This window comes from Ictalurus furcatus, chromosome 2 (assembly GCF_023375685.1).
Source record: "Ictalurus furcatus strain D&B chromosome 2, Billie_1.0, whole genome shotgun sequence".
Lineage (NCBI taxonomy): Eukaryota > Metazoa > Chordata > Actinopteri > Siluriformes > Ictaluridae > Ictalurus > Ictalurus furcatus.
The window spans coordinates 16588230-16616116 of record NC_071256.1 but is presented as its reverse complement, the minus strand read 5'-3'; the positions used below and the strand labels follow the sequence as shown (position 1 = coordinate 16616116).

Here is a 27887-nt window from a genome sequence, read left to right as displayed (position 1 = left end):
ACTATCTTGCAATCAGTGTATGTGCGATGAGCCTATTTCCATGGCATACAGTTCACTCAGCCCTTTGCTGACATGATTGATGGCCAAAACAAACAATAAGAATATATATATATATATATATATATATACAGTGAGGGAAAAAAGTATTTGATCCCCTGCTGATTTTGTATGTTTACCCACTGACAAAGAAATGATCAGTCTATAACTTTAATGGTAGATTTATTTGAACAGTGAGAGACAGAATAACAACAAAAAAATCCAGAAAAACGCACATCAAAAATGTTATAAATTGATTTGCATTTTAATGAGGGAAATAAGTATTTGACCCCTCTGCAAAACATGACTTAGTACTTGGTTTAAAAACCCTTGTTGGCAATCACAGAGGTCAGACGTTTCTTGTAGTTGGCCACCAGGTTTGCACACATCTCAGGAGGGATTTTGTCCCACTCCTCTTTGCAGATCTTCTCCAAGTCATTAAGGTTTCGAGGCTGACGTTTGGCAACTCGAACCTTCAGCTCTCTCCACAGATTTTCTATGGGATTAAGGTCTGAAGACTGCCTAGGTCACTCCAGGACCTTAATGTGCTTCTTCTTGAGCCACTCCTTTGTTGCCTTGGCCATGTGTTTTGGGTCATTGTCATGCTGGAATACCCATCCACGACCCATTTTCAATGCCCTGTCTGAGGGAAGGAGGTTTTCACCCAAGATTTGACGGTACATGGCCCCGTCCATCGTCCCTTTGATGCGGTGAAGTTGTCCTGTCCCCTTAGCAGAAAAAAACCCCCAAAGCATAATGTTTCCACCTCCATGTTTGACGGTGGGGATGGTGTTCCAGGGGTCATAGGCAGCATTCCTCCTCCTCCAAACACGGCGAGTTGAGTTGATGCCAAAGAGCTCCATTTTGGTCTCATCTGACCACAACACTTTCACCCAGTTGTCCTCAGAATCATTCAGATGTTCATTGGCAAACTTCAGACGGGCATGTATATGTGTTTTCTTGAGCAGCGGACCTTGCGCGCGCTGCAGGATTTCAGTCCTTCACGGCGTAGTGTGTTACCAATTGTTTTCTTGGTGACTATGGTCCCAGCTGCCTTGAGATCATTGACAAGATCCTCCCGTGTAGTTCTGGGCTGATTCCTCACTGTTCTCATGATCAATGCAACTCCACGAGGTGAGATCTTGCATGGAGCCCCAGGCCGAGGGAGATTGACAGTTCTTTTGTGCTTCTTCAATTTGCGAATAATCGCACCAACTGTTGTCCCCTTCTCACCAAGCTGCTTTGCAATGGTCTTGTAGCCCATTCCAGACTTGTGTAGGTCTACAGTCTTGTCCCTGACATCCTTGGAGAGCTCTTTGGTCTTGGCCATGGAGGAGAGTTTGGAATATGACTGATTGATTGCTTCTGTGGACAGGTGTCTTTTATACAGGTAACAAACTGATATTAAGAGCACTCCCTTTAAGAGTGTGCTCCTAATCTCAGCTCGTTACCTGTATAAAAGACACCTGGGAGCCAGAAATCTTTCTGATTGAGAGGGGGTCAAATACTTTTTTCCCTCATTAAAATGCAAATTAATTTATAAAATTTTTGACATGCGCTTTTCTGGATTTTTTTGTTGTTATTCTGTCTCTCACTGTTCAAATACAACTACCATTAAAATTATAGACTGATCATTTCTTTGTCAGTGGGCAAACGTACAAAATCAGCAGGGGATCAAATGCTTTTTTCCCTCACTGTATATTAGTTGAATGCTTCAAGATGTGACCGTGTCACAACACAGTGGGGAATGACTTGGATGGATGCACAAAAGGATGAATGGATAGACAGATGCACAGACAACCAAAACAAAGATTTTTCAACACACCAGAGATAGATGGTCGTTATCTTGCACAAATCAGGTAATGGTTATAAAATATATGAACAGTTAAAAATACCATTAAGCACAATTAGGGTCATATCAAAAAGACCCATGAGCTCATTGTCTCCCACACAATGTGGATGATGGTGAAGAAGGGTAAAATAGCCCAAGGATCACAGTATTAGAATTGGGCAGGTGATACTTGTGGTATATCAGGTTTCTAAAATCAACGGTTAAATGGCATGTAAAATAATCAAATAAATAAATATCAATGCAACTGAATAGAGGCAAAAAGAAACAACATGTATAAAATATATATAGTATATAAAAAGCAGAAGTTGCAAGGTTTAGAGAACAGATGTATCCTGTTCCTGTGAGAGTCATTATTCAGCAACCAGGACGGGTCCTTTAAAAATGTATAAAAAAAAAATTAGTGAAAAGCAGAACTCTTAATTACTTATAATAACCTCAAGCATAGTTGCATATTACACAAAAAATTAAGTTAATTATTTCAATTTGATTCATACATACATTTTATATATATATATATATATATATATATATATATATATATATATATATATATATATACACACACACACACACACACACACACACACACACACAGTGGGTGAAATGAGTATTGAACACGTCAACATTTCTTTCAGTAAATATATTTACAATGAGGCTATTCACATTAACTTTTCACCAGACATCAGTATTAACTCAAGAATTACACAAATATAAAGAATTCACAACATTAAAATCTGTAAATAAAATTATGTGTAATAAAGTGGAATGACAGGAAAAAAGTATAGAACACGTTAAGAAAAAGCAATTCTCCAAGGCAGGGAACCAGCTGAAATCCATAAGTAGTTATGCCTCCTATCTGAGCAAATTAATATCAGCTGTGTTAGTAAATTAATGGTTAATACATATTTCCCCCCACTGTATATTTTATATGATCAGATTCAAACGAGTTTTTGTTTTTTATTAAATAAAATGAAAAGTCACTCTAGGAAAACATGTAATTTGTATTGATTTTAATAGTTGCATTAGTTTAAAAGGTCTAAAATGTTGATATTCTGCTCAATCTGCAAAACACTATATTTAGCATTCTCTGCATGGACACCTTATAGGTGATTTAGATAGTTTTCAGCTATTTTATATGATAAGACTATAATGTAGCGTAAACTGAGCATAACTATGCACGCAGTGCATAAATAATCATTTAAAGATAAAAAAGATAAAGATAATTTCCGTTTAAGTACTTTGAAATGCAAATTGCCTGGCGTAAAGTCCCTATTCACAGTTTCTAATCTTTTCTAACCCCAGCTGTGACTATCAGAGCCTGAAGCAGCACACAGACACACACCCCGAAACACACACATGTAAAAGATGTGCGCGCTCTCAAGCGTTAAAGTTTTCTGCTTTGTTAATCAAATTAGCTCCAGCTGTTCAAGTTCAAGCCACAATGAATTTACGATCAAATATTACTCACTAATATACATGAACGAGAATGAACAAGCTTTCCCTTATAGTATAAAATCTAATTAAAAAAAAAAAAAAAAACCCACACATCGTGTGCTTGCTGATAGATTGAGGAACGATTAAAAATGTAAATTGATGTGTGTGTGTGTGTGTGTGTAAATTAATCTCTGTTCATAGGGTACTTTTTCAATTTTTTGTTTAAATAGAAGTTTAGGTTCTCACTGTGGGGTGATGTATAGGGAAGGGATGTATAAGGTAAGCAGCATTTTTTTTAATCACATGACAGTGGTGGAGATTACTATCATCTAGTAAAAGTTTGCTATGGTTATTATTTAGTTTTCATAGTTGTAAATCTAATTGAAGGCTCACTTGAAAATAAAGTTAAAAGAATGGGTTAACCTAAAAATAAAGTATAAATAATAATTTAAAAGCTAAAAAGCAATAAGTGCTATTATCATGCAGTGTTTCAAATCCACATCTGGATGAGTGGAAAGTTTGGGAATAAAACAAAAAACAAAAACCCCCTCTAATTTCTTGACTAAATTGCTTATTTGACCTGTTGTTCTTAAAGTTAATTCAAGATCAAGAAGGGGGACCATGGAAATGTTCACTCCCCAACTGCAGAAAGTTTGAGAAACTCTGGTTTAGGTGATAAACATGTGGTTCTTTCACACTGTTAAGTGTGAAGTTTAGGCAGCAAAACAGTGTAACATTACACTCTTATAATGTGAGAGGCAGGTGATGTGCAGGCTTACAAGTTCACTTAATAGTCTGTCACTTCTGGAACAGGAGAGGATTGTCTGCATGTTAATGACATTTTAGTTTTGATATTTTGTCAGACTAGCAGTTATAGACTATTATTGATAATCTCAGCCTATTAATAGCACATTATAATAATTTATCTTTCAGAATATCAGAAATCTTTAAAAACAAGACATTAAATATCTTTCTGGTACATTAGAAACATGTAGTTATAGAAACTGAAAGAATGCTCAGGGAGTCAGTTGTAGGATGTACATGTGTATATGAATTTTATTTTATTCATTCATTTATTACATTTTGATTAGAAAACTTGAGATGTTTCCATCATCTGGTGAAATAGTGAATAATTAATAATCAGAAGTATACTGGCATTGCTGTTAACAATAGATTAAAAAAAACATTGATAATACAAATGTAATTAAAATTAATGAATGGTTTTGAATATATATCATTGATTTGAATAAGACTAAAAAAGAAAAACAGCTGTAAAAAAATAATCAAGTAACAAGTTATTTTTTACTCCTCTTTTTATTCACTTGCTTTTATCAACTTAAAAAATAATAATAAAAAAATTTCGTTTAAAAAAAAATACAGCCATAAAGCATTACATAAGTCTTCATCTAAACTCTAAATGGTGACCTAAACAGCTGATCAAGCAATCTTCACTTTGACCAGAGTCACTGAACATCCATAGAGGAGAGAGATGACGAAGAGTATGATGAAAGCACAGGCCATGTTCCAGGTTTCCTCAGCCTGATCCAGTGTGCTAGTTTCAGACTTGTTCTCATCAAAGTATATCGTCTCTTCAGTAAATTCTGTAAGAACAAAGGACATTTTTAGTTATTTTGTCACTGTATTTTAACCTAAAGAGAACCTAGAAGTACAGATCTGCTTCATACTCCTACTTCAAGAAATCAAGTGGAAAGTTTACTTTTGTTCTCAGATAAACTGATACTGATACTGAAACTTATACTGATTCTGATTGGTCAGTAGCTGTTGAGTAATTTGAACTTTTGTCTATTGTAGAATTAAACACCAAAGCTAACATTGCTAGCATTCTTCAACAGAACTGTACATGATACAGGATAGATCCTAGGACTACAAGATTCTAGGAAAAAAGTCACCTTTTTTGGAGATGTCGCGAGTGACGATGCCAGTGATGTGCTTGACATGGCAAGTGTAAGTGTCACCAGGTGCCCATTCAGAGGCCTGGACCTTCAGATGGCTTTTAATGCTGAATTTCCCATCAGGCCTTTTGGCAGAGCTGTTAGTGCTGTCATCATGCTGTACACTCACACTATTTAGGAGCCAGGTGATCTTAATAGCTGAAGGGCTATAACCGTACACCAGACACACCAGTTTATTTTGACCCTGCAGCAGCTCCACAGAGGGAGCATTTTCAGTCACAGAGGCTGGATGATGAACCAGGAGGGAGGTGTGAAAAAAAAGATAGATTTCAGTGATAGTAGCAGTCAGATATTGCTTATAGTGGAAAAGGTTTAATGGGATAACTGGATATTAGTGTGTGTGTGTGTGTGTGTGTGTGTGTGTGTGTGTGTGTGTGTGTGTGTGTATATATATATATATATATATATATATATTATATATACATATAATTTTTTTTTTTTACACGCAAAAGAAACATCCTCTCACATTCAACTTTTATTTCCAGCACATTTCTTAACATGTGTAAATATTTGTATTAACATAAAAATAATCAACAACTGAGACATAAACTGAACAAGTTTCCCCACGAACAGAAATGGAATAATGAGTCCCTGAACAAAGTGGGGGGGTCAATATCAAAAGTAACCGTCAGTATCCAGCTGCTTTAAGTACTACAGTGCATCTCATCCTCATGGACTGCACCAGATTTGTCAGTTCTCACTGTGAGATGTTACCCCACTCTTCCACCAAGGTATTTGCAAGTTCTCCATCACGTTTGGGGGGGGGCATGGTTACGTGTAATTTTCCATTGCAAGGACGATCAGCTGTCCTTCCTGTTTCCCTGTAGCACTGTCTTAGACGTCTTACGTTACAGACATTGCAGTTTATTGCTCTGGACACATCTACAGTTTATTGCTCTGGCCACATCATGCCTCCCTACATCAGGCCTATGGCATGTTCATGCAGGTGAGCAGGAACCCTAGGCATCTTTCTTCTGGTGTTTTTCAGAGTCAGTATAAAGCTCTCTTTAGTGTCCTAAGTTATTGTAACTGTGACCTTAATTGCCCACCGCCTGTAAACTGTTAGTGTCTTAAGGACTGTTCCACAGGTGCATGTGCAATAATTGTTTATGATTCATTGAACAAGCATGAAAGACATTGTTTAAACCCTTTCCAATAAAGATCTGTAAAGCTTATTTGGATTTTATACAATTATCTTTAAAATAGTCTCTTGCTTAGTATATACATGTGACACATTTTATATATATATATATATTATATATATATATATATCAAATATTAATATATGACATGTTACTGACCGTATATGTTGTTAATCGAGTTCCTGATTGGCTTTTCAGATGACTCGTGGCTGACCACACAGGAAAAAGTGCTGTTCTCTCTTTTTGATGCTGGTAATATCAGTGCACTGTGCATGGAATAATCACCCAACTCAGAGGCTTTGCCGACTGGACTGTTGATGAACTGAGATGCATCCAGCCGGCTGCCATTCAGCTCCCAGTGCACAGAGATATCAGCAGGGCGGAAGCCGTCGACCAAGCAGAGAAGATTTGTGTTACGAGCTCCTGACAGATCGTCATCACTGGGACCGAGAATTCGGACGGTGGGACTTTTGCGGTCTGGGGCTACAAATAATTTTAAAAAAGAGCTAATATCAACTCAGAATTGCAGTAGTTCTTTAAAACTTATTAATTAGCAATAAATTTGTATCACAGTTATGCCACTGAATTCTTCATTTTGACTGGTCAGATGTTCAGGTCACAGGTTTATATTAATGTGCTCATTCTAAAACGTGATAATTTCTAAAGTAACAGCTAATTCAAAGGGACTTATCAAATAATAAAGAATATAATAAGAAAAACTCTTAATCATTGGTATGGTCAAGGCTTCTCTAAGGAGACATTTATTTCACATTTATGGAAGGAGTCTCCAGTGTCAGTGCTTTGTAACAGTCAGAGGTAAAGCTGCTGCTTTAAGTTGAAGGATGGACATTGTGTTTCACAGCATTTTCGTCTTCTTATCTCCAAAAGGAAGTGAGAATATGACTGTTTATAGCTGTGTTTGACTAACTTGTTTTGCAGACATTCCACAATATTGCATATAACTATGCTGTGATATAAGAGGTAAAACACTTTGAGACATGCTGTTATAGGAAAAAAAAATCAACTTCAGGGCAGTAACTGCATCACCTCGTCGATTATTATTATCTTGGCTGATGGTGTGTATGCAAATAATAAATTAATGCAATGTGACATGGACTAAAATCATATTTATGACTATTAATATTCATAAAAATAAAAACTTTTTATTTATTTATTATTTTTTACAAAAGAATAAATATGGGTCTTAGAGATCGGTGTTTATGTGAGAACTTGCCTCTGGTTTTAGAGATGGTGTGCTCCATTTTCGTGGTGGAGCAGAGGTGTGTCACTTCACAGGAAACAGTTGTGTATGCGTTCCACTTTGCAGCTGGAACCTTTAGAACACTTTGGATACTCTCTGTTCCATTGCTGTGGACTCTGAGAGGTTGTGTGGTCACACCCTGAGAGGTGATGCCCTTTCCTATTTTCCAAACAATCGAGAAGTCATTGAGCCTGTGGCCCAATAGCAGACAGGTGACAGAGACATGATCATTTGCTCTCATGTCACTGATGGAGGGAGCCAACAGGTAAACCTGTGCCTTCTGAGCAAAATCTGGAGTCACTGGAGATAAAGAAATGACATTAGTGTAGAGATGTACAGACACATACATACGTGTAAGATTTGTATTTTTTGTATAAAGATCATGAACTTTTCTGATATTTAGGCTGTTATTAGAATACCTGCACAAATACTGGTGTTCTTCTCAACAGGTTTCAGAGGATCCTGATCGCTGACTCGGCAGGTAAATATAACTCTATTATTCCACTGTTGCAGTGGAACCGAAATCTCACTGGACACTTTCACACGTCCATCTGAATCCACTGTTACTTTACTGAGAGCACTGAGAGCATTTACCTCAGATTCAGGGAGCCAGTTTATCTTTGGGTTAAGTCCAGTTGCAGCGCAAAGAAGTTTTTGTGTCGCCGATGCAGATTTATCCACGCTGGAAATAACTAAAAGTTCCACTGAAGGGTCACCTGGAGAGGACCATGAAATGTAAAGATTTCATTTCTGGCTATGTAGATTTAAACCACCTTATTTTGTGTTTTTATGGCTGATCCAGGTCATCTCTTGACTTGACATTTCATAGCAAAAATGTATTTCCCCTCATGTGAAGGGAATAAAATAACCTTTCCTGTGTCATATTTACAGAAAGCAGGCATTTTACACACATCACAGTGTCAAAATGTTGCAGCGAGATAGCTCTACGGCTCTAGAATAGAGGAATCAGGATCCCTATATTTGAAACTATAACCAATTGTATGTAAAAAGAAATATCATGGACAAATAACAACAACACTAATAACTGCATAAGTGAGGAATAAAAAAAAACATTCCCATGTACATTTCAAATTGAGACCAGTTACAGTATGAACTCGAGTGATGTGCTAATTGATGAAATTTGAGAGCCAGAATTCACACCCCATGCTGACTGTGCTGGCATTTCTGCCAGTGTTCCTTTTCCCCCACTTCAGTTTTATTTTGACCTGTAAATATTGCCAGTATGCAGATGGTCTAGAGATTGAGATTGAAATGTTCCTTACCAAAAAGGTTTTCTATAGAATTGGACGTCCACTGTTTGGAACGGCTTTGCTGAATCTGACAGGTGAACCCTCGGTTTTTGTTTCTGAGTGTTGTGGGAACAGTGAAGCGTACAGTCAGAGTGTCCACTCCTTTGGGCAGATCCACATACTGAGGTTCAAGGACCTTTATTCCATTGTCCTGTAAGATGACCGAGAGCTCACCAGAGGGCAGATCTCTTGCAGCACACTCCAGTACTGCACTGTCTCCCTTCAGTATGTCTGCCAGATTCCTCCTGATCACCACTGTAGGAGTTGTCTGCACAGGTTCTGAGGAACATAAGGTAAAGTCTTATGAGTTAAAATGTTTCACTAAAGTGAAATATTTTAAAGTTACTTTTCCAACGTGGAACCTAATGTGTGCACACATGGCATTTAGGATCCCCCATGCATCTAAATGCTGTGTCTCTAATCACTGTTTAAATAACTAATATATGTGGGGCAAACTGGGAAAACACATCTATCTATCTATCTATCTATCTATCTATCTATACGCTGTATATAGTAGAAAATATTTGATCATGTGCCTGATTTCCACAAATAGCAATAAGTTGTAAACTGTGTTTTTTAAGTTGCCCCTAATGATATAATTAAAAATTATATATAGAACATACCTAGAATATTAATTGTCTTCTCTACTGTGTCAAAACATGGATGTGCAGCGGTGCATTTTATTGTCTGCCAGTTTTTCCAAACGTTTGTAGAGATAGTCAGGTTGCTAACAGTTTTCCCGGCCAGTGTCTTCAAGGTGACTCTGTCTGTTTTTTCCTTTCCATCTACAAACCATGACACTCTGGTATTGTGCACAGTTTCAACAACACAGGAAGCTGTTACTTCTGAATCTTTCAATACTGACATGAGACCAGGTTTATCCAGACGTATCAGTGGCTTGACATTTGAATGAGCTGCAACACACAAGAGATTGTTCTGTTACAGTTATTCACTTACATCTGTTTCATGGAGTTTAATGAAATTGTAAGATTATGAACTTTTTGGATAAATAGTCCTTTGTTAGAATACCTGCACAAACTCTGATGCTCTTCTGGACAGGTTTGAGATTATCCTGATCACTGACCTCACATACACAATCATTATTCCACTCCTGTTGTTGAACCAATATCTCACTGGATACTTTCACACGTCCATCTCCTTGCATCATCACTTCTTTAAGAGCATTTGGCACAGATTTATGGAGCCACTTAATTTGTGGGTTGAATCCAGTTCCAGAACAAATAAGTTTTTGTGTAATTGATCCAGAGTTATCAGTGCTGGAAACAGCTGAAAGTTCCACTGAAGGGTCACCTGGAAAGAAGCACAAATATTATAGCATGAAATCTAAGAAAATGAATTCTGGCTAAACAAATTTAAACAACCTCATGGCAAGACATTACTGGTAGAAAAAATTAACTGTGGTCACATGTCATTTTTATATTTAGATTTTTGTGAAAAAAAAAAGCATAATTAACATGGCTTCTCTTTAACTGTAGTAATAAATATATGAAAAGTCAACAAAAAAATGTTTGTCATTTTTTTTGTCCACTCATGAACACCACATTATCTGAAACTTTGCAACTTTGCGGAAGGCTTATGCTCCGCTTACTTCACAATTATGTCATGTCATACATCCCTGAAAAGCTTGTTTCTTTGTGTGTGTATATGTCTGTGTGAATTTATGTGTCATCATGATGTACTATACATTTCCCTTTTTTTATAAACCCCACTTTCTATAGTGGAAACCTAATAAACCATTTTATTTTTATTTTTTATTATTTTTTCCACTAAAAATCAGGGTTCATATAAACTAAAAATACAGGTTTCTAAATGGTGTTCATGAAATTTAACCCCTTCACGACCATCTTTAATTATGATTAATTTACAGATGTATTTCCTAAAATCACAGTGTCAAAATGTTGCAGCGAGATAGCTCTACAGCTCTAGAATAGAGGAATCAGGATCCCTATATTTGAAACTATAGCCAATTGTATGTAAAAAGAAATATCATGGACAAATAACAACAACACTAATAACTGCATAAGTGAGGAATAAAAAAAAACATTCCCATGTACATTTCAAATTGAGACCAGTTACAGTATGAACTCGAGTGATGTGCTAATTGATGAAATTTGAGAGCCAGAATTCACACCCCATGCTGACTGTGCTGGCATTTCTGCCAGTGTTCCTTTTCCCCACTTCAGTTTTATTTTGACCTGTAAATATTGCCAGTATTCAGATGGTCTAGAGATTGAGATTAAAATGTTCCTTACCAAAAAGGTTTTCTATAGAATTGGACGTCCACTGTTTGGAACGGCTTTGCTGAATCTGACAGGTGAACCCTCGGTTTTTGTTTCTGAGTGTTGTGGGAACAGTGAAGCGTACAGTCAGAATGTCCACTCCTTTGGGCAGATCCACATACTGAGGTTCAAGGACCTTTATTCCATTGTCCTGTAAGATGACCGAGAGCTCACCAGAGGGCAGATCTCTTGCAGCACACTCCAGTACTGCACTGTCTCCCTTCAGTATGTCTGCCAGATTCCTCCTGATCACCACTGTAGGAGTTGTCTGCACAGGTTCTGAGGAACATAAGGTAAAGTCTTATGAGTTAAAATGTTTCACTAAAGTGAAATATTTTAAAGTTACTTTTCCAACGTGGAACCTAATGTGTGCACACATGGCATTTAGGATCCCCCATGCATCTAAATGCTGTGTCTCTAATCACTGTTTAAATAACTAATATATGTGGGACAAACTGGAAAAACACATCTATCTATCTATCTATCTAATTATCTATCTATCTACACGCTGTATATAGTAGAAAATATTTGATCATGTGACTGATTTCCACAAATAGCAATAAGTTGTAAACTGTGTTTTTTAAGTTGCCCCTAATGATATAATTTTAAATTATATACAGAACATACCTAGAATATTAATTGTCTTCTCTACTGTGCCAAAACATAGATGTGCAGCGGTGCATTTTATTGTCTGCCAGTTTTTCCATTCGTCTGTAGAGATAGTCAGGTTGCTAACAGTTCTCCCGTCCAGTGTCTTCAAGATGGCTCTGTCTGTGTTTTCCCTTCCATCTACAAACCATGACACTCTGGTATTGTGCACAGTTTCAACAACACAGGAAGCTGTTACTTCTGAATCTGTCAATACTGACATGAGACCAGGCTTCTCCAGACGTATCAGTGGTTTGGATGTCGGTTCAGCTGCAATATGTAAGAGATTGTTCACTTACAGTTAGACATCATGGAAGATTTTTATTTTGCAGTGTTTTTCTGTGGAACTGACCTTTGCACTTGCTCCATGTTTGACTGAAGATCTTGGAGTTGTGTGTGGCTTTACAGGTGAACTCTGTGCCTTCATTCCATTGCTGTGCATTAATGCTGAGTTGGCTCAGTGCATCAAACGTCTTTTCTCCATTGTTGAGACTTTCAAATATCTTCATGGTTGCTTTCTCTGTGAGCAACGTATTACCCTTGTACCACTCAACACTTATTTTTTTCGGAGAAAAACCATCCAACCAACAAAGCAGATTAACGTTGTTGTCCATTGTACTGGTGCTCATGGTGATGTTGGGCTCAGTCACACGCTGAGCTATAAACAGTAAGATAAAAACAATTCAAGAACATGGCATATATATTTAGTGCTTAATAGAACTTCCTTAAAATTTGAATGTTTTACTTAAAATTTTGAAGTGTATTAAGATACTGGCACAACACTTTGGTAAGGAACACTAAAACTGTTATATTGTTGTACTATAAACATTATATTGATTATGATGATGATGATGATGATGATGATGAAGTCCTCAAAGAAATATGAGTACATGTCATATTCCAGAAGGAACTTTGTTTCAAACATTCCTGGCACAAATCAGAGAAGATGGCACTACTATATGTGTCGATAAATAATCGAAAGCTATATTTAATAATTTTTTCAGAAAAGTGCATTGTGACAGTCAGGTCATAAGTTGAACACCTAAAACAAGAGAGAAAATCATACATTGAGCACAACGTGACACTGCCTTATTGGTGAGTGAATATAAGCAAATTTACTGGCCAATTATGTTTGATCATTTCAATAATCCGACACTGCAAAAGAACTAAAAATAAATACTTGCTTATTTTTTGTTCTTGGAAATTTGCAACATCCTTTCTCTTAATTTTCTGTCTCCAAAGCTGCAGCAAAGCCAAACAACTTCATTATCAGAGTTAAAAGTTAAACCAGTGTTTATTTCTTCTGCATAACTGATAGTAATAAATCTAATCTACAGAGCAAGCTAAATTAATTTCTTAGATGGTACTAGCCAGGCCTGGTTAAAGAACAACTAGTTTGTTTTTTTTGTTTTGTTTGTGTGTGTGTGTGTGTGTGTGTGTGTGCATGCACGTTTTGTTTCACAGTTTTTTGTGTTTTGTGGTGTGGCTAGAGGAAGGAGTGCAGGACAGGCTTCAGTGAGCACAGCAAACAGCGGATGGGAGCGTTAGGCAACAAGCAGGCCAAAGATAAACGGCAAAATCTTCCAAAAGAAGAAGTGAAAATCATCTGCATCTCTGAGATGGAGTGAAACACACCTGCACAGGAAGAAGTGCTACATTTACATCCATGATTAGACCATTTACATGCAGTGTTTTGCTTGTTATGTAAAGAGTGCTTTTTGCTTTTTGCTCAGTGACATGATAAAGCCTTTGTAATAATGCAGAAATAAAGATAAATTAGCTAAAAAGATCAATAAATAATATAACTCAATAGTTTTACTATGTTTCAACAGCAAACTGAGAGAAACACTATTGTCATCGAAACAGCTTAATAATTTTAATAAAAACTAATAAAATATATAAATGTAATATAAACTAATAAAATAAACACTATACTTTAAGGCTGACTATAATTCAAATAAAGATACAGAAAACAATTAGACTTTTAATTGCATATTTTTGTCAAATATTTATTTGAGATTTGAGTAAATGCATGAAAAAAAGTCCAACATTTAAATGTCCAAAAGTATTTACCGCTTTAAAATACCTAGTAGAGAATAACAGAAAGTATAACTCAGAACAGTATAATGAAGAAACAGAGAACAGACCAAACTTATTTCCATTTGTAGTTTCTGTACTCATTTCACCTGAAATCACAATTTAAAACTGATTAGATCAAAAAACGTAGCCATTTATCATGTGGTACAGCAATATATTCTCTTTGTTACTCACATAATGAAATAATATATGAAAGTATACTGTATATTCATATATATATATATATATATATATATATATATATATATATATATATATATATATATATATATATATAGGTATATAAGTATCTCTCTTTTTTATGGTGAATTCAAATATATTGGGGCAGTTTTTGAATTTACACATTGTCAGAGTTTTCCTGCCATTAAATAAACAAAATACAAAACACACAATACATTTCTGACAATTTCAAGGTGTTGATTATTTGCATGTGTAAGAAACATGTCTATCATATTCTAAAAAGGCTTAAAACTGTTTTTTTCTTTATAATTTTTTCATTAGACATTTATTTTGATCCTTAATGACATTAAAACTGTTATTTATTTGTAGTATACTCATGTTAGGCTAGATGATGTTTTTAATAACATATTACAGTCATGTGTAAAAGTAAATATACTGCATGGAATTTTATTTATTTATTTATTTATTACATATTTGGAGAAGCAAACATTTGATCCTCTTTGAAACAGTGCCTATTAATAAGGTTGATACACTCTATCAAATGACACATTGAATTGACATTTTATAGTAATTCTCACAATTTAAATGTAAAAGTAAAAACCCCTTTACATTTATCACACCTTCTGATACATAAAATTAGAATCAGGTGTTCAAGATTGGGTGCCAGTGATTAGAACATGCTTAGGGGGTGCAGGTGGAACCTGTCTCATTTATACCCCTCTCATATCTATTATCTGGTCTTCCCTTTGTGATTGAGGTGTGTGGTGTCATAATGCCAATCTAGATAACGTGGTGTCATCATGCCTATGAGTCTGGCAAGGGATTTAAAAGCATCTCCAAATTATTTGAAATACATAATTCCACTGTAAGGAAAATAATCTACAAGCGGCGCAGATTTCAAACGACGGCGAATTTGTCCAGGACTGGTCGTCCCAGCAAATTCAACCCAAGAGCAGACTGTCTGATGCAAAAAATAAGTCTCCAAGAACCCCAAAATTTCATCATAGAATCTGCTAGTAAGGCTTGCAACTGTTGGTGTCAAAGTGCATGCTTCTACAATCAGAAAGAGATTGCACAAAGTTGACCTGCATGTGAGTGTGCCAGGAAAAAGCCTTTGCAAAACTATTTGCAACAGTTTGCCAATGAGCATATAGGCAAAGTCCAAGACTTGTGAAACAATGTGCTCTGGACAGACGAATCAAAGATAGAGTTGTTTGGCAACAGTAACAACAGACATATTTGGTGCTGACCAAAGAGAGGTTTTCAGGAGAAGCACCTCATACCAACTGTGTGGTGGAAATGTTATGGGGTGGGGTTGTTTTGCTGCCTCAGGGACTGGACAGCTTGCATTTATTGATTCAACTATGAATTCTGTATCATATCAAAAGGTGCTTGAAGATAATGTGAGGCCATCTGTCCGAAAGTTGAAGATGAACCAAAAGTGGACCTTTCAACAGGATAATGATCCTAAGCACACTAGGAAATCCACCAAGGAATGACTCAAAAAGAGGAAATGGAGGGCAATGGAATGACCTAGTCAAAGCCTGGATTTGAATGTCATTGAAATGGAGGGATTTGAAATGGAGAGTACTTGCAAGAAATCTGTTCAGAATATTCAAATTCAGATTTTTATAGTTTATTCAGATTTCTGTTGAATAAATGATTGAAAAAGCTATGTTTCCTTGTGGTTTTGTTCAAGTATATCAACTTTATTAATAGGCACTGTTTCAAAGATGATCAAATGTTTGCTTGTTCAAATATGTAAAAAACAAAAAAATAAAAGAAAAAGAGCCAATGATTTCAATTAGATGTACATATTTTTTCACATTATTGTATATAAAGACAACTCAGTAAGTAAAAGTTAGCAAATTTCAACTATATACTGTTTTTTTGTATTGCTCTAACAGGGTTGAGAGAATCTTCAGGACTTTCCAATTATATAACTGATCTTTTCTATTCATAAGAACAGATTAAGTTAAAGTCACAGTAGAAAAGCATGACAAAAAGTTAATTATTAACTACTAAAACATGACCCCTTTTGACCAATTGGATTTTACAAATTAATACGATTTTATGATTTATTTCTTACAGTAACAATGTGACATTATTTAAAAAAAATAAACCTCAGGATGAGTCTGTGAGAGTATATAACCAAGTACCAAGTAAAAAAAAAATTGCATAATACTTTTTTTTTGTTTGTTTGTCCCAGTATACCTGAATTCACCCTGCTTATGTTTACTGGATCAGGTCTTACCTTGAAAACAGTCACTCCAATGCTGTAGAAGAGGGTGATGAGGAAGAGAAATACAAATGTTAAGGCAGTGTTTGCCATGTTATCATCATCCATCTCCATCTCATAGTGGAAGATCTCTGTCGACCATAGGCAAACTGTTGGCATAGACACACATTCATTTAAGGGCATTTATATATGATGAGATTAGGAACAGAAAGTACACATGTAGCAGTTTACACACTAAATATAAACGATGTACACAGCAACTTACACACTATACACAGTATGAAGAATTAAAAGTGGACTCTATGTACTAAATATGAAGCATGTAATCTTCCCTTGCCAGTCTCATGCGACTTGTTTCACAACATTACATAAGCTTTGGCTCTCATTAAATAAAAATGTGTACATTTAAAATAGCCAAAATTGGCACTTTTAATTTAGTATTTAATTTCATACCACAGTGCTGTTGAATTCTCTACTCCGCTTGGTAAGAAGTTGTTGATTTTTTAAATAATATCAGCTCTGACAGTAGTTCTGACTACAAGGTGCTTGTTTTAATGTTATTATTTCTATTGTAACATGCACCTAAACAGATTAAAAAAATGTTTGTACTGTACATGCTGATACAGTCCTGTTTTCTGTACAGAGACATTTATTTAATATTTATGGAAGGAGTCTTTAGTGTGTAAGCTGTAATTTTAAGGTTTCTGACATAAGAATGTCTTTAGAATGTTCAGCTTTGCATTTTCTCACTAATGTGAAAAGTCACACTTTTGTAACTGTGCTTCACGTCAGTCTGCATCACACCATCACATCATTGATTATTCTATTATCTAATCTATTATTCTTTATCTATCTTATCTATAGCTATTATGTATATCTGCTGTATAAAAGCACTTTCTAAAGTGTTTTATTTCTTACACATCAATGCATTTTTTATTATTTTTTTTAAATATTGCAACCAAAACCATTATGGCTAATATAATGGCAAATATCTGCATTTTATTTCTTGAATAGGTTTCTTAGGTGTGATTCTTTTCTTTAATCCATGGATTTATAGTCTTAGTAATTTATCTCACGATTGGGAAGAAAATTAGTGTTTAAGTGGCGCCTTATCAAAGTGGTGTAACTTCAAAATCAGCAAAAGGTTCTAAAAACAAAAAATGCCATGACAGGTTGCTTGTATTTATCTAAAATTCAGAATGCGTATCATTATATTATGTCAATATTTCAGTGCATTTTTATTATGAAAGCTATGCATGTAGCTTTGCTAAGTTACACATGAAACCGGTGACCCCCAACCCTTCAAGGAAAATGGTGGAAAAAGTTCTCCACATGAAAGAGAGAGGCCGGATGTCTTGGCTTGTTGCAGATAAAACAGTAATTGAGGATATATTTACTACGTCACTGAACACAGAACAAAAAAAGCTTGACAAAAATATTACAAAAATGCAAACACACACACACACACACACACACACACACACACACACACACAGTTGACATTGTGGGGGAAAGCTTTGGAGCATTCTCTATTATATTTAACAGAATGAATAGTTTATTAATGGATTTCTCTTTAAACTTTATTAAACTATTTGAAGAGATATTTGAAAGCTCTTTAAAGCCCATATAAATTATTTGCTTAAAGGCTGATGTGTTGAGAATATGATGAAAGAGGGCATTAAAACAGCTGTAAGTAAAATGTCTTAACTTAAAGCCAGTCCAGGCATGGCATTGATTTATGCAATCCATATTTAGGATATGGTCCAATAATGATGTCTAAAGTCAGTGTAATATAATATTACCGTACTGCACAGGGTACATGCTGAAGGATTTTTTTATTGTCATTGTTTCAGTGTATTATTGCATTAGACATGTTCCAAAAACCAAGGACATACAAGCATCAGACAGACATCAAGACAATGACATTGCATTAATAAAAAAAAAAAAAAAAAGACATAAAAGATGAGGCAAAAATGAAAATAAATCAAGCATTAATAGCAGACAACACAAATTCTAATACGTAGAGCAAGATTGGGGATTGGTCAGGGTGAGATTCACTAAGGTGGGCGTTTTTGAATCTTTAGCGATGGATCTGGATATGTGGCGCACACAGTCCTTGATGGACTCATGATAAACCAGGCAGCTGAACAAACTGCCACTGTTCCAGTCTGCAGTTTTGATAATCAGCTGGCTGTACACTGAAAAGAGGTTGTTTCTGTCGATAACTGCAGTGGTGTTCTGCTCATAGCCGCCCACTTCTTCCACTTGTTTATCGTTAACAAGCCAAGACACAGCCACCTCCTTAGGGTAGAAGTCTTTAACATAGCAAGTCAGGGTCACTGATTCACCAGAGCTCTCTGGTGGAGCGAGCAAGTAAACCTTGGGGAATTCCGGATTGCCTATAAACATGAAATCACAATTAAGTCAAAATATGCTCTGTTTCCTTCTCTTGCATTGTTTCCGTATGTTGGGGAACACTGGTCATATGTAAACGAAACAAAAATAATTAGCATATAATTTCAATATAATTAGATACCTTTAAAAATGAGATTTTCTGCTTCTTAAAAATCCTCATAGCTTTTTCATACAAATTAAGAGCAAGAATATGTATAAGTAGTAAAAGCATTTCCTACCATTTTCCCTTTTGAAGGATACTTTTTCATACTGTTGAGTGAATGCTTCATGTTCCACCTCACAGGTGAATTCGGTGCCATCGCTCCACTCTTCGAAACTGATGCGGGTTTGGAGTGTAACCGTCGTTTTCGAAGATACATTTGGTCCTGATAGAGAAGAGATCTCTTGACTTCCAATAAGCCATTTAATGCTCTTGAAACCCAAGTCTCCCTCGGCCCTGCACTCGAGCTGGCCGGCTCTTTTGACCAGAATGTCCTTGGTGGAAGGTCCAATTATTTTCACCTGTGGCTGTTTTGTGTCACCTGGTGCTGTAAAGAAGTTGTAGAAATACATTTTTTAAAGAAGCAAAGGAGTATTTAAAAAAACAAATAAACAAAAACAAAAAAACACAGGGAATGTATAATCTGAAAATGTGCCATAAAATCTAGAGTTTTAGTGCACATTACATTATAAATAAACATATAACTGATACATAATTGACATTTTTATTCAAACTAGAATGCAAATCATTACTTTAAAGCAAATTTACATTTACAGCATTTAGCAAGTGCGTTGTAGTTTTTCATCAAAAACAGATCCTAATATTATCATGTAAGTATACTATCAAGCTAAAACCCAGATAGAGGAAGTTTTAAATCATCTTTTGAAGAAGTTAGTAATACAGCTGTTCAGATGGTCTGTCAAATTGAAAGTTGCTAAAAATTTTTTAAAAATGAAATAGAATAATATAATACATACCATAACTCGCCTCTTTCAACACATTATGGTTCTTCTGCTGGAATTCACACTTAACTGGAGAAGTTGAGCTTGTCCATTCACTGGCGCTGAGTTCCAAAACACTTATGGCAGTGAAGTTACCTTTATTCTGGCTTACTATGTTCTCTTTGACCTTATTACTGATGTCTGCCTTTTCAAGAGTCCACTTAAATGTGTGTGATTTAGGTGAAAATGGTGTAGCTAAGCAGATGAAGGTAGCTGTTCCATTGTCTATTTCTGTTTGGGTTGGAGTTGTTAGAAGCAGAGATGCATGGAGCTCTCTCTCAACTGCAAAACAAACACACAGATCCATATGCAGCAGCAATGGGCACAGCAGGTATTGCAGTTTAGAAATAGATTGTGTTGCCACAGTATATAAAGGTCACAAAAATGCTATTTTTATACCACATAATATCTAAATTTATATCAGAATGCTGTCAAATTCTCAATTAATGTTAATAAATTATCTATATTTTGTTTTAATGCACTCGATATGTTATTGATTCTATAGTAACAATTATGCAGGTACTGGTGTAGTTGACATTCTATAAGCCTAATAATAAACACTTTTAAAAAATGTGTTATTTATCAAAAAATGCTTACATTCATTGACATTGTAAATTTCTGTAAGGAGACATTTATTTAACATTTATGGAAGAAGTCTCCAGTTTCAGAACCATGGAAAGACAGAGGACTTTGCACTGTTTAATTCTCTGGAACTGAGGCTGAGAAACCCTTAAATTATAGTTTATTAGTCTGTAAAATCTAATTTATCACTCAGAACTGTTGATGCCACAGCAAACTTTTGCATATGTTTTGATGACATACTGTGGCAACAAGCATGCAAGAAGTCATAAGGCACAGGTGAAAAAGTGAACAGGCTTTGTTTAGCATTGGCAGAGAAAGACCACACAGTATACGTAAGCTTTGGAATTTAAAATGTTTGACTCTGGACATAAAATGTTCCAGTGCTGACTGAAAGTCAGAAAAAAATGGATACACATTTTAGGAATAATAAACTTTTAGTCAGACACTTTAAATGGCCAAAGCAGACTGTCTCAGTGTGATTAGACATGCAACATCTTCTTTAAAAAGGACTTGAAGGAATTGAAACTTTTGTAGACAATTATTCTGTTTACAGTCAAATTTCACATCCTTTGCATCATTTTCTTAAAGAATAATGCTCACACTCAGACTGTAATTAGATTGTATATGTAGCTAAGAGAAATATTAACACTAATTATTATAAATTTGTAACCATCTATATCATCTTTGAGGCTAGTGGGGAACAAAGTGTTGTATCTGAATTTTTAATCTCTCTGACTGCATAACCAGAAACTCTGATTGGTGCCAGTATAGAAAAGAAGCCTTTTTTTTTTTTTTTTTTTTTTTAACAATTCAATGGTTGCTGCTGATTTCAACTTTTCTATTTAAATGATGTAGTTTTACAGGAATTTCATTAAGAGTTACAGCTAAAATGGTGTTATAAAGAATAAACACTTCTGTACTATATCTGAAAAATGATCATAAATGTTTAAGCATAGTAAACATAAATAAACAATATGTTTATTTGTTTTAGCATATATATTACTGTTTATTTGCTTGCTAGGTATAATATATGATGTGTGTGTGTGTGTGTGTGTGTGTGTGTGTGTGTGTACGTGTGTGTGTGTGTGTGTACGTGTGTGTGTGTGTGTGTGTGCATGCATTGACCATTTCATCAATACGGTGTCAGTAAATCTAGGTACAATTGTAGTTTTTTTCTTGTCACTGGGGTGGTACCATCATCAAATCAAGTCTTTGATATCTTTTAATATGTATATTTTACCAGGGGAGGTGCACGTGAAGTACCTTTAATTAGCTTTTAGAATAAAGCTGTAAATGTACATCACGGGGCCTTCAGGTCCAATTGTGTGCCTTAAATTATTTTTAAAGGTGCACTACATTCATGTTTCCAGGTAAAAGATACAGATTAAAAGGTACAAAAAACTACCCATGACTGTATCACCCCAGTATCAAGGAAAGTTTAGTAAAGTGTTTGTATGGGGCAGGTGTAGGTTACCTAATAATGTGAGCACTGATTGCATATTTGGAAATGACACACAAAAGGGTGTTTTCAGGTGTTTCTCGCCTACCTGGCTTTTGCAAGGACGCGTCTTTAGATCCTAGGCCATTTTTGACTTCGCACGTGAACTTCTTGTTCCCGTTCCAGTCAGAAGCCTTGACGCGCACATGGCTCACCGAGGTGTACCCTCCGGTCGCTTGCACCGCCGGGTATTGCACGACGTCAGTCAGCGCGCTCCCGCTCGCATCCTTCCATATGAAGCTCAGTCCGTCGGCGGAGGCCAAATCGCGCGTGACGCAGCCAAGAGTGATTAAACCGTCTGTGGCCGAGCCGCACTGCCACACGGGAAACAGGGATTTCGGGGCGCTTTGCACTGCTGTAGATATATATATATATATATATATATATATATATATATATATATATATATATATATATATATATATATATATATATATATAGATAGATAGAGAGAGAGAGAGAGAGAGAGAGAGAGAGATAACCAGAGCACAAACCAACATTTAATCTGCGCCTGGAAGCCAAAAATGCAACATTTTTTTTTTTTTTGCAATCAACATTGTTTTTCTCTATTACCCATTTCAAAGTGGACTTTATTCTTCTTTCTAATCAGATAACACACCTAGATTTTCACTGTACTCCATTTTACTCACCGTTTAAGTACGTAATATATAATACATTAAATTATTAATTATCTACAATCCATTAATACAAATGATTAATAATTATTATTCATCCATAAATAGGCCTATAACAGCAACAATCAATTCTATTTCTTGATAAACATACAAATAAATACATAGCCGACATATATACATACATACAAACAAGCTCTCGCGCAAACTTCGAACGCAGTTTTACAACTGAATGAAGTTTCGTTGCATTTCAAACGATTGATGTCGTGGAAGGAAAAACAGGTGCGAGCACTAAACCCGTCCTTTTCTTACGATTTCATCCGTTCTCGTAAACTACGACTTCTTGAGATTTTTCAAACATGAGACAAACAAAACTAATAAAACTTGATTTCTTTATATAAAAACGCATTTGTAAAACAACGATATTATAATTCAGTCTCGCAAAACAGATTCGAAACAATGTACTGAGGGTTAAAATATAATATTGTTTATTTTACATCGAAATAGGGCAATTTATAATAATAATAATAATAATAATAATAATAATAATAATAATTATTATTATTATTATTATTATTATTATTATACTACGGAAGAGAGCAGAATACGAATTCATCACTACAGTATATTGAATCCAACGGTGCTTTTTTTTTTTTAATTATTATTATTATTTTTTAATATTCTAGATTACTTAGGTACTTGAACCAACTGACTCATAGTAAGCATATAACAAAGGCTAAATACACCAGCCTATATATCATTTAATGTTATAGGATATAATATTATTTCTACTTCTTTTTCTTCTTAGTATTATTATTGTTATTATTATTAGTAGTATTATTATATAAATATGAATTATTATAATCATAATTTAAACAGTGTATTATTAGGAATGACCTTATTAGAATAAACTAAACCACTCAAATAATTTGTCAGGATTTTCTTTCACAGAAATAATCCATCACAGAATCTATCGGTGTTTTATGTTAAGTCTAGATTTACGATACATGAACTAACTGACTCGTATAAAGCGGATAAGCGCAAAGCAAAAGCTAAATACATAATTTAAATTAATTTGTAAATGAGAATAAGCGAAACACACACACAACTTACACCATTAGTCTACACAAATATGTTTAAAGCAAGAGCAAAACATTTAATGTATAATTAATAATAATATTTCACTTAGGCTGCTATAAATATAATCGTCTCGCAATCTGATAACGATGAAAAAAGGACTTTTATGAACATTATGTAAATACTTTTTAACGTCTGATAAATTTGTTTTTCAGGTTTACATTTGAGACCATTATATATCGCTTTATGAGCACAGAAATAAAGTTTACGGTAAAAACGCTGAATTACTTACCGCTGGTTACGGTGACAGCTGTGCCTTTTCCCCAGTAATCAAAAGCCCAGTTACACAGTGCTCAAGCTTACAGCACACCTCAATACACTAAACTACACTACAATAAACTACACTAAACTACACTACACTACATTAGTAATATTATCCCGCTTATTGACACTTAAGACGCACATCATTAAAAAAAACCGCAACCAAATACTTTAACTTTATTCTCTAATAAACACTGAGAATTGTCCTACAGCTTATTAAAAATAATATGGTGTTTGTTTTAGCGGGGGAAAAAACGCGATCTCGTTAACATCGTTATAATGTGAACTTAAAACGGACCTTGAAAACTCAAAACCTAACATTAAAAAAAACTTTTTTTAAAGGGAACTTGAAGTGTTATTTCCCCGTTATTTTCTACAGAAGAGTAATACATGCTAATGCTGAAACCCCAGAGAGCAGTAATAGAGTCTAGAGTCAGATAAGAAAACAGTTTAAAAAGAAAAAAAAGTTGATTGTTATTTTAACGACACGAATAAGAGTGAGTCTTACCAGAAGTAACGGTGACCGTGGTTCCCTTTCCCCAGTAGTCAAAAGCATTATCACAGTGACACAAATCCACTCTGACATCGTTCAAAAAGACCTGTCTGTCTGATCTATCGATATATTACTGACAATGTCTTCACAAAAATAATATCCCAAAAGTTGGATGTTCGCGTTTCTCAGCGTTAAAGAACCACCAGGTGCCATTTTCATTAAGTTTTACAACATAACAGCATATTACATGCGGTCGCTGAACCCCATCTTCCTTGAACCTTTTCTACCCATTTTAATTAACACCAGAATTAAATTGTTAACATTTTTCTTTTAATATTGTTGGTGTTGATGAGTCTAATATAAAGAGGTTGTTTTAATTTCTTACCTGAAGTCACAGTCACCGTCGTTCCTTTTCCCCAGTAATCAAAAGCACCGTCACAGTGATAAGGTTTACGACACTACTCTTACAATATAGGGACTAAAAGTGCTTCGAGCATGCTAATAGGCCTATGTGTTCTAAAATGGTGCAATTTTAAGGTTATATTAAACGTGTCTAATAAACGTAATCCTACCTGAAGTCACGGTCACTGAAGTTCCTTTTCCCCAGTAGTCAAAGTATTCGTAGTAGTCACAGTGATAAGTTTTACGGCACTACTCGTACAATATGGGGACCAAAAGTGCTCCCGGTATACTAACATGTTTTCTAAAATGGTGTAACTTTTAGGGTTATATTAAACGTGTCTAATAAATGTAATCCTACCTGAAGTCACGGTCACTGAAGTTCCTTTTCCCCAGTAGTCAAAGTAGTAGTCACAGTGATAAATTTTACGGCACTACTCGTACAATATGGGGACCAAAAGTGCTCCCGGTATACTAACGTTTTCTAAAATGGTGTAACTTTTAAGGTTATATTAAACTTGTCTGATAAATATAATCCTACCTGAAGTCACGGTCACTGAAGTTCCTTTTCCCCAGTAGTCAAAGTATCCGTAGTAGTCACGGTGATAAGTTTTACGGCACTACTCGTACAATATGGGGACCAAAAGTGCTCCCGGTATACTAACGTTTTCTAAAATGGTGTAACTTTTAGGGTTATATTAAACGTGTCTAATAAATGTAATCCTACCTGATGTTACGGTCACTTGAGTTCCTTTTCCCCAGTAGTCGAAGTAGCTGTTGTAGTCACAGTGAATAAACTGGCCGATTCTCCGCACAAAATCTGTTTCTGTCACTATTTTCTCTCTCATTTTTATGGACTACTTACAGCAGCCTTGCCATTTCTTAGAGTTCGTGCGTTTTAATAAGTGAATTGTTGTTTAAATCGATAATTGTATAGGAATAAGAATAGGAACAGTGAAAGTAAAACACTTACCTGAGGTCACAGTCACTTGAGTTCCTTTTCCCCAGTAGTCAAAGTAATCACGTTGGTTAAAACTTCGGAGCAATAATACAAAAAACAACACCTGTGCCTGCAATTTTTCCCCCACCAAACATTTTCAACAGAAGTGATTTTTTTTCTCTCTCTTTCTTATAAGATAATACACGCGCATTTTACTGTACCCCATTCTACTAAATTTTATTGTTTATTTATTTCCACTCGTAAAAACACTGGGTTAAAACAACCAAAATTGGGTTATTTTTAGCCCAAAGGCTGGGTAAATATAGGACAGAACACATTTTGGGTTAAATTAACCCATCAAGTTGGGCTGTTAATTTTAACCCAGCAAACGGGTTGTTTTTCCAACCCAAAGGATACTTTCATTTTTACAAAAATGTTGGGTTCATTTTATTTCATAAATTGGTTAAAAGGGTTAATGACTCAAATAAGTCATATATTTAAGACGGAAACGTCAGGTTTTGATCAAAGGAGACGTTTAAAATTGAGAAACCAACTTAAGCCCAAAGTACTAGTTGTACGCGCAGCCTTTCAAAGCCTTTTCCAGTCATTTAATTAAAAAAAGTGGAAGTTTCATACATTCTAGATTCATTACACACTTTTTTGTTTTTGGCTTACAGTTACTGTAAACTCTTTATTCTAATATTTTGAGATAATGGCTTTTTGATTTCCATGTAAGCCGTAATCATCAAGACTAAAAAAAACAAAAAAATGAATATTTCACTTTATTTTTTAATGAATTTAGAATATATGAAAGTTCCAGTTTTTTTTAAATAAAATTAAAGATTAAACCGAACTTTTCCAAAATATAATTTTTTTTAGATGCACCTGTATACTCCATTTGACATGTAAGCGTACACATTAGGTCGACGCATGTGCATTACGACAACTTGCACTACCCCTCCTGGCCTCCTGAGTCAGTACAGAGCAGTAAAGCAGGTCTTCTGGTATGAAGGAGGACAACGAAGAAGAATCACAACAACATGAAGAACAATGGAGGAGAAAAACATGTTGTGTCACTTGTTACTAGAGGAAGAAGATATTTTAAAAAATTATTCATATTTTTCTTCGACTATCTTAAGAATCAATGGCCCTGGGTCACTGTTGCCACTTTGCAGAACAGCTAAATAGTGGCAAATAATTAAATGCGCGTGTGTAACCTACGCGTACAAAGTATGAATGGTTAGAAGAATCTTGCGGTGTTCGTACAGTATGCGCATACTCTGCTGATGATGAAATTTGAGTCACATGTACTGTAGGCTGTTCCTAGTGTAAAAGCTCTAAGTATACTTTGGACTTTACGATCCAGTGGGCATTACAAACTAGTATGCCAAAGCTAACGAAGATAGCAGTGCATTTAATGTCATGTATACTGGACAGTTGTTGCACATTTTTGCTTATTTTAGTGTACAGTAATGGTTTTATGGATAAAAATATATTGATATGAACCTCGTTTCTCCAAATAAATCTAACAGTCTGTCTGTGTGAAAACTGCTACCTCCACGTAAGGCGAATTCAAACAGTCTGCGCTGAGTTGATTTGACACAAGGACCTGGGGCTGATGGGGTGGGGGAGGGGTGCATTGATTCAACGGTCAGTTAAAATGAGCCACCCACTATCCCAGCGGTTGGGTTACACAACTACCCAAGACTGCGAAAATACAGCAATTAAATGACCCAAATGGCTCAACCCAGCGTTTGGGAAGAAAAAATAACCCAGCATTTTTTAGAGTGTAATTAATATTAACTTATGAACTTTCCTGAATCCTCTACCATGAATTAATACAAAAAGTATTCATAAGTATTCATTCAGAATTATAATAGTAATAATAACAGTAATTCAAATTCAGTAATTTACTACTAAATCAAATGTATTTAATTTCTATAATAATAAAAAAATATTCATTCAGTCATTGATCTTCAATTCAATTCAATTTTATTTGTATAGCGCTTTTTACAATAGACATTGTCTCAAAGCAGCTTTACAGAAATATCAACATGATATACAGATATTAAAGGTG

The 27887-nt window shown here is 35.2% G+C and overlaps 1 protein-coding gene across 1 annotated transcript; it reads right to left on the bottom strand.

Moving 5' to 3' along the window:
• Positions 1-4759: 4759 nt before the first annotated feature.
• LOC128617396 (uncharacterized) lies at positions 4760-25783 on the bottom strand. The gene is made up of 18 exons (XM_053640495.1): positions 25598-25783; positions 21998-22303; positions 19845-20150; positions 19106-19414; positions 18493-18871; positions 17749-17876; positions 16488-16621; positions 12309-12627; positions 11936-12226; positions 11282-11587; positions 10038-10319; positions 9632-9922; positions 8982-9287; positions 8118-8414; positions 7672-7998; positions 6597-6920; positions 5233-5520; positions 4760-4923 (listed from the first exon to the last, which is right to left on the bottom strand). Exons 1-18 carry the CDS (start codon positions 25716-25718, stop codon positions 4760-4762), a joined length of 4878 nt encoding a protein of 1625 aa, XP_053496470.1. The 5' UTR covers positions 25719-25783.
• Positions 25784-27887: the final 2104 nt, after the last annotated feature.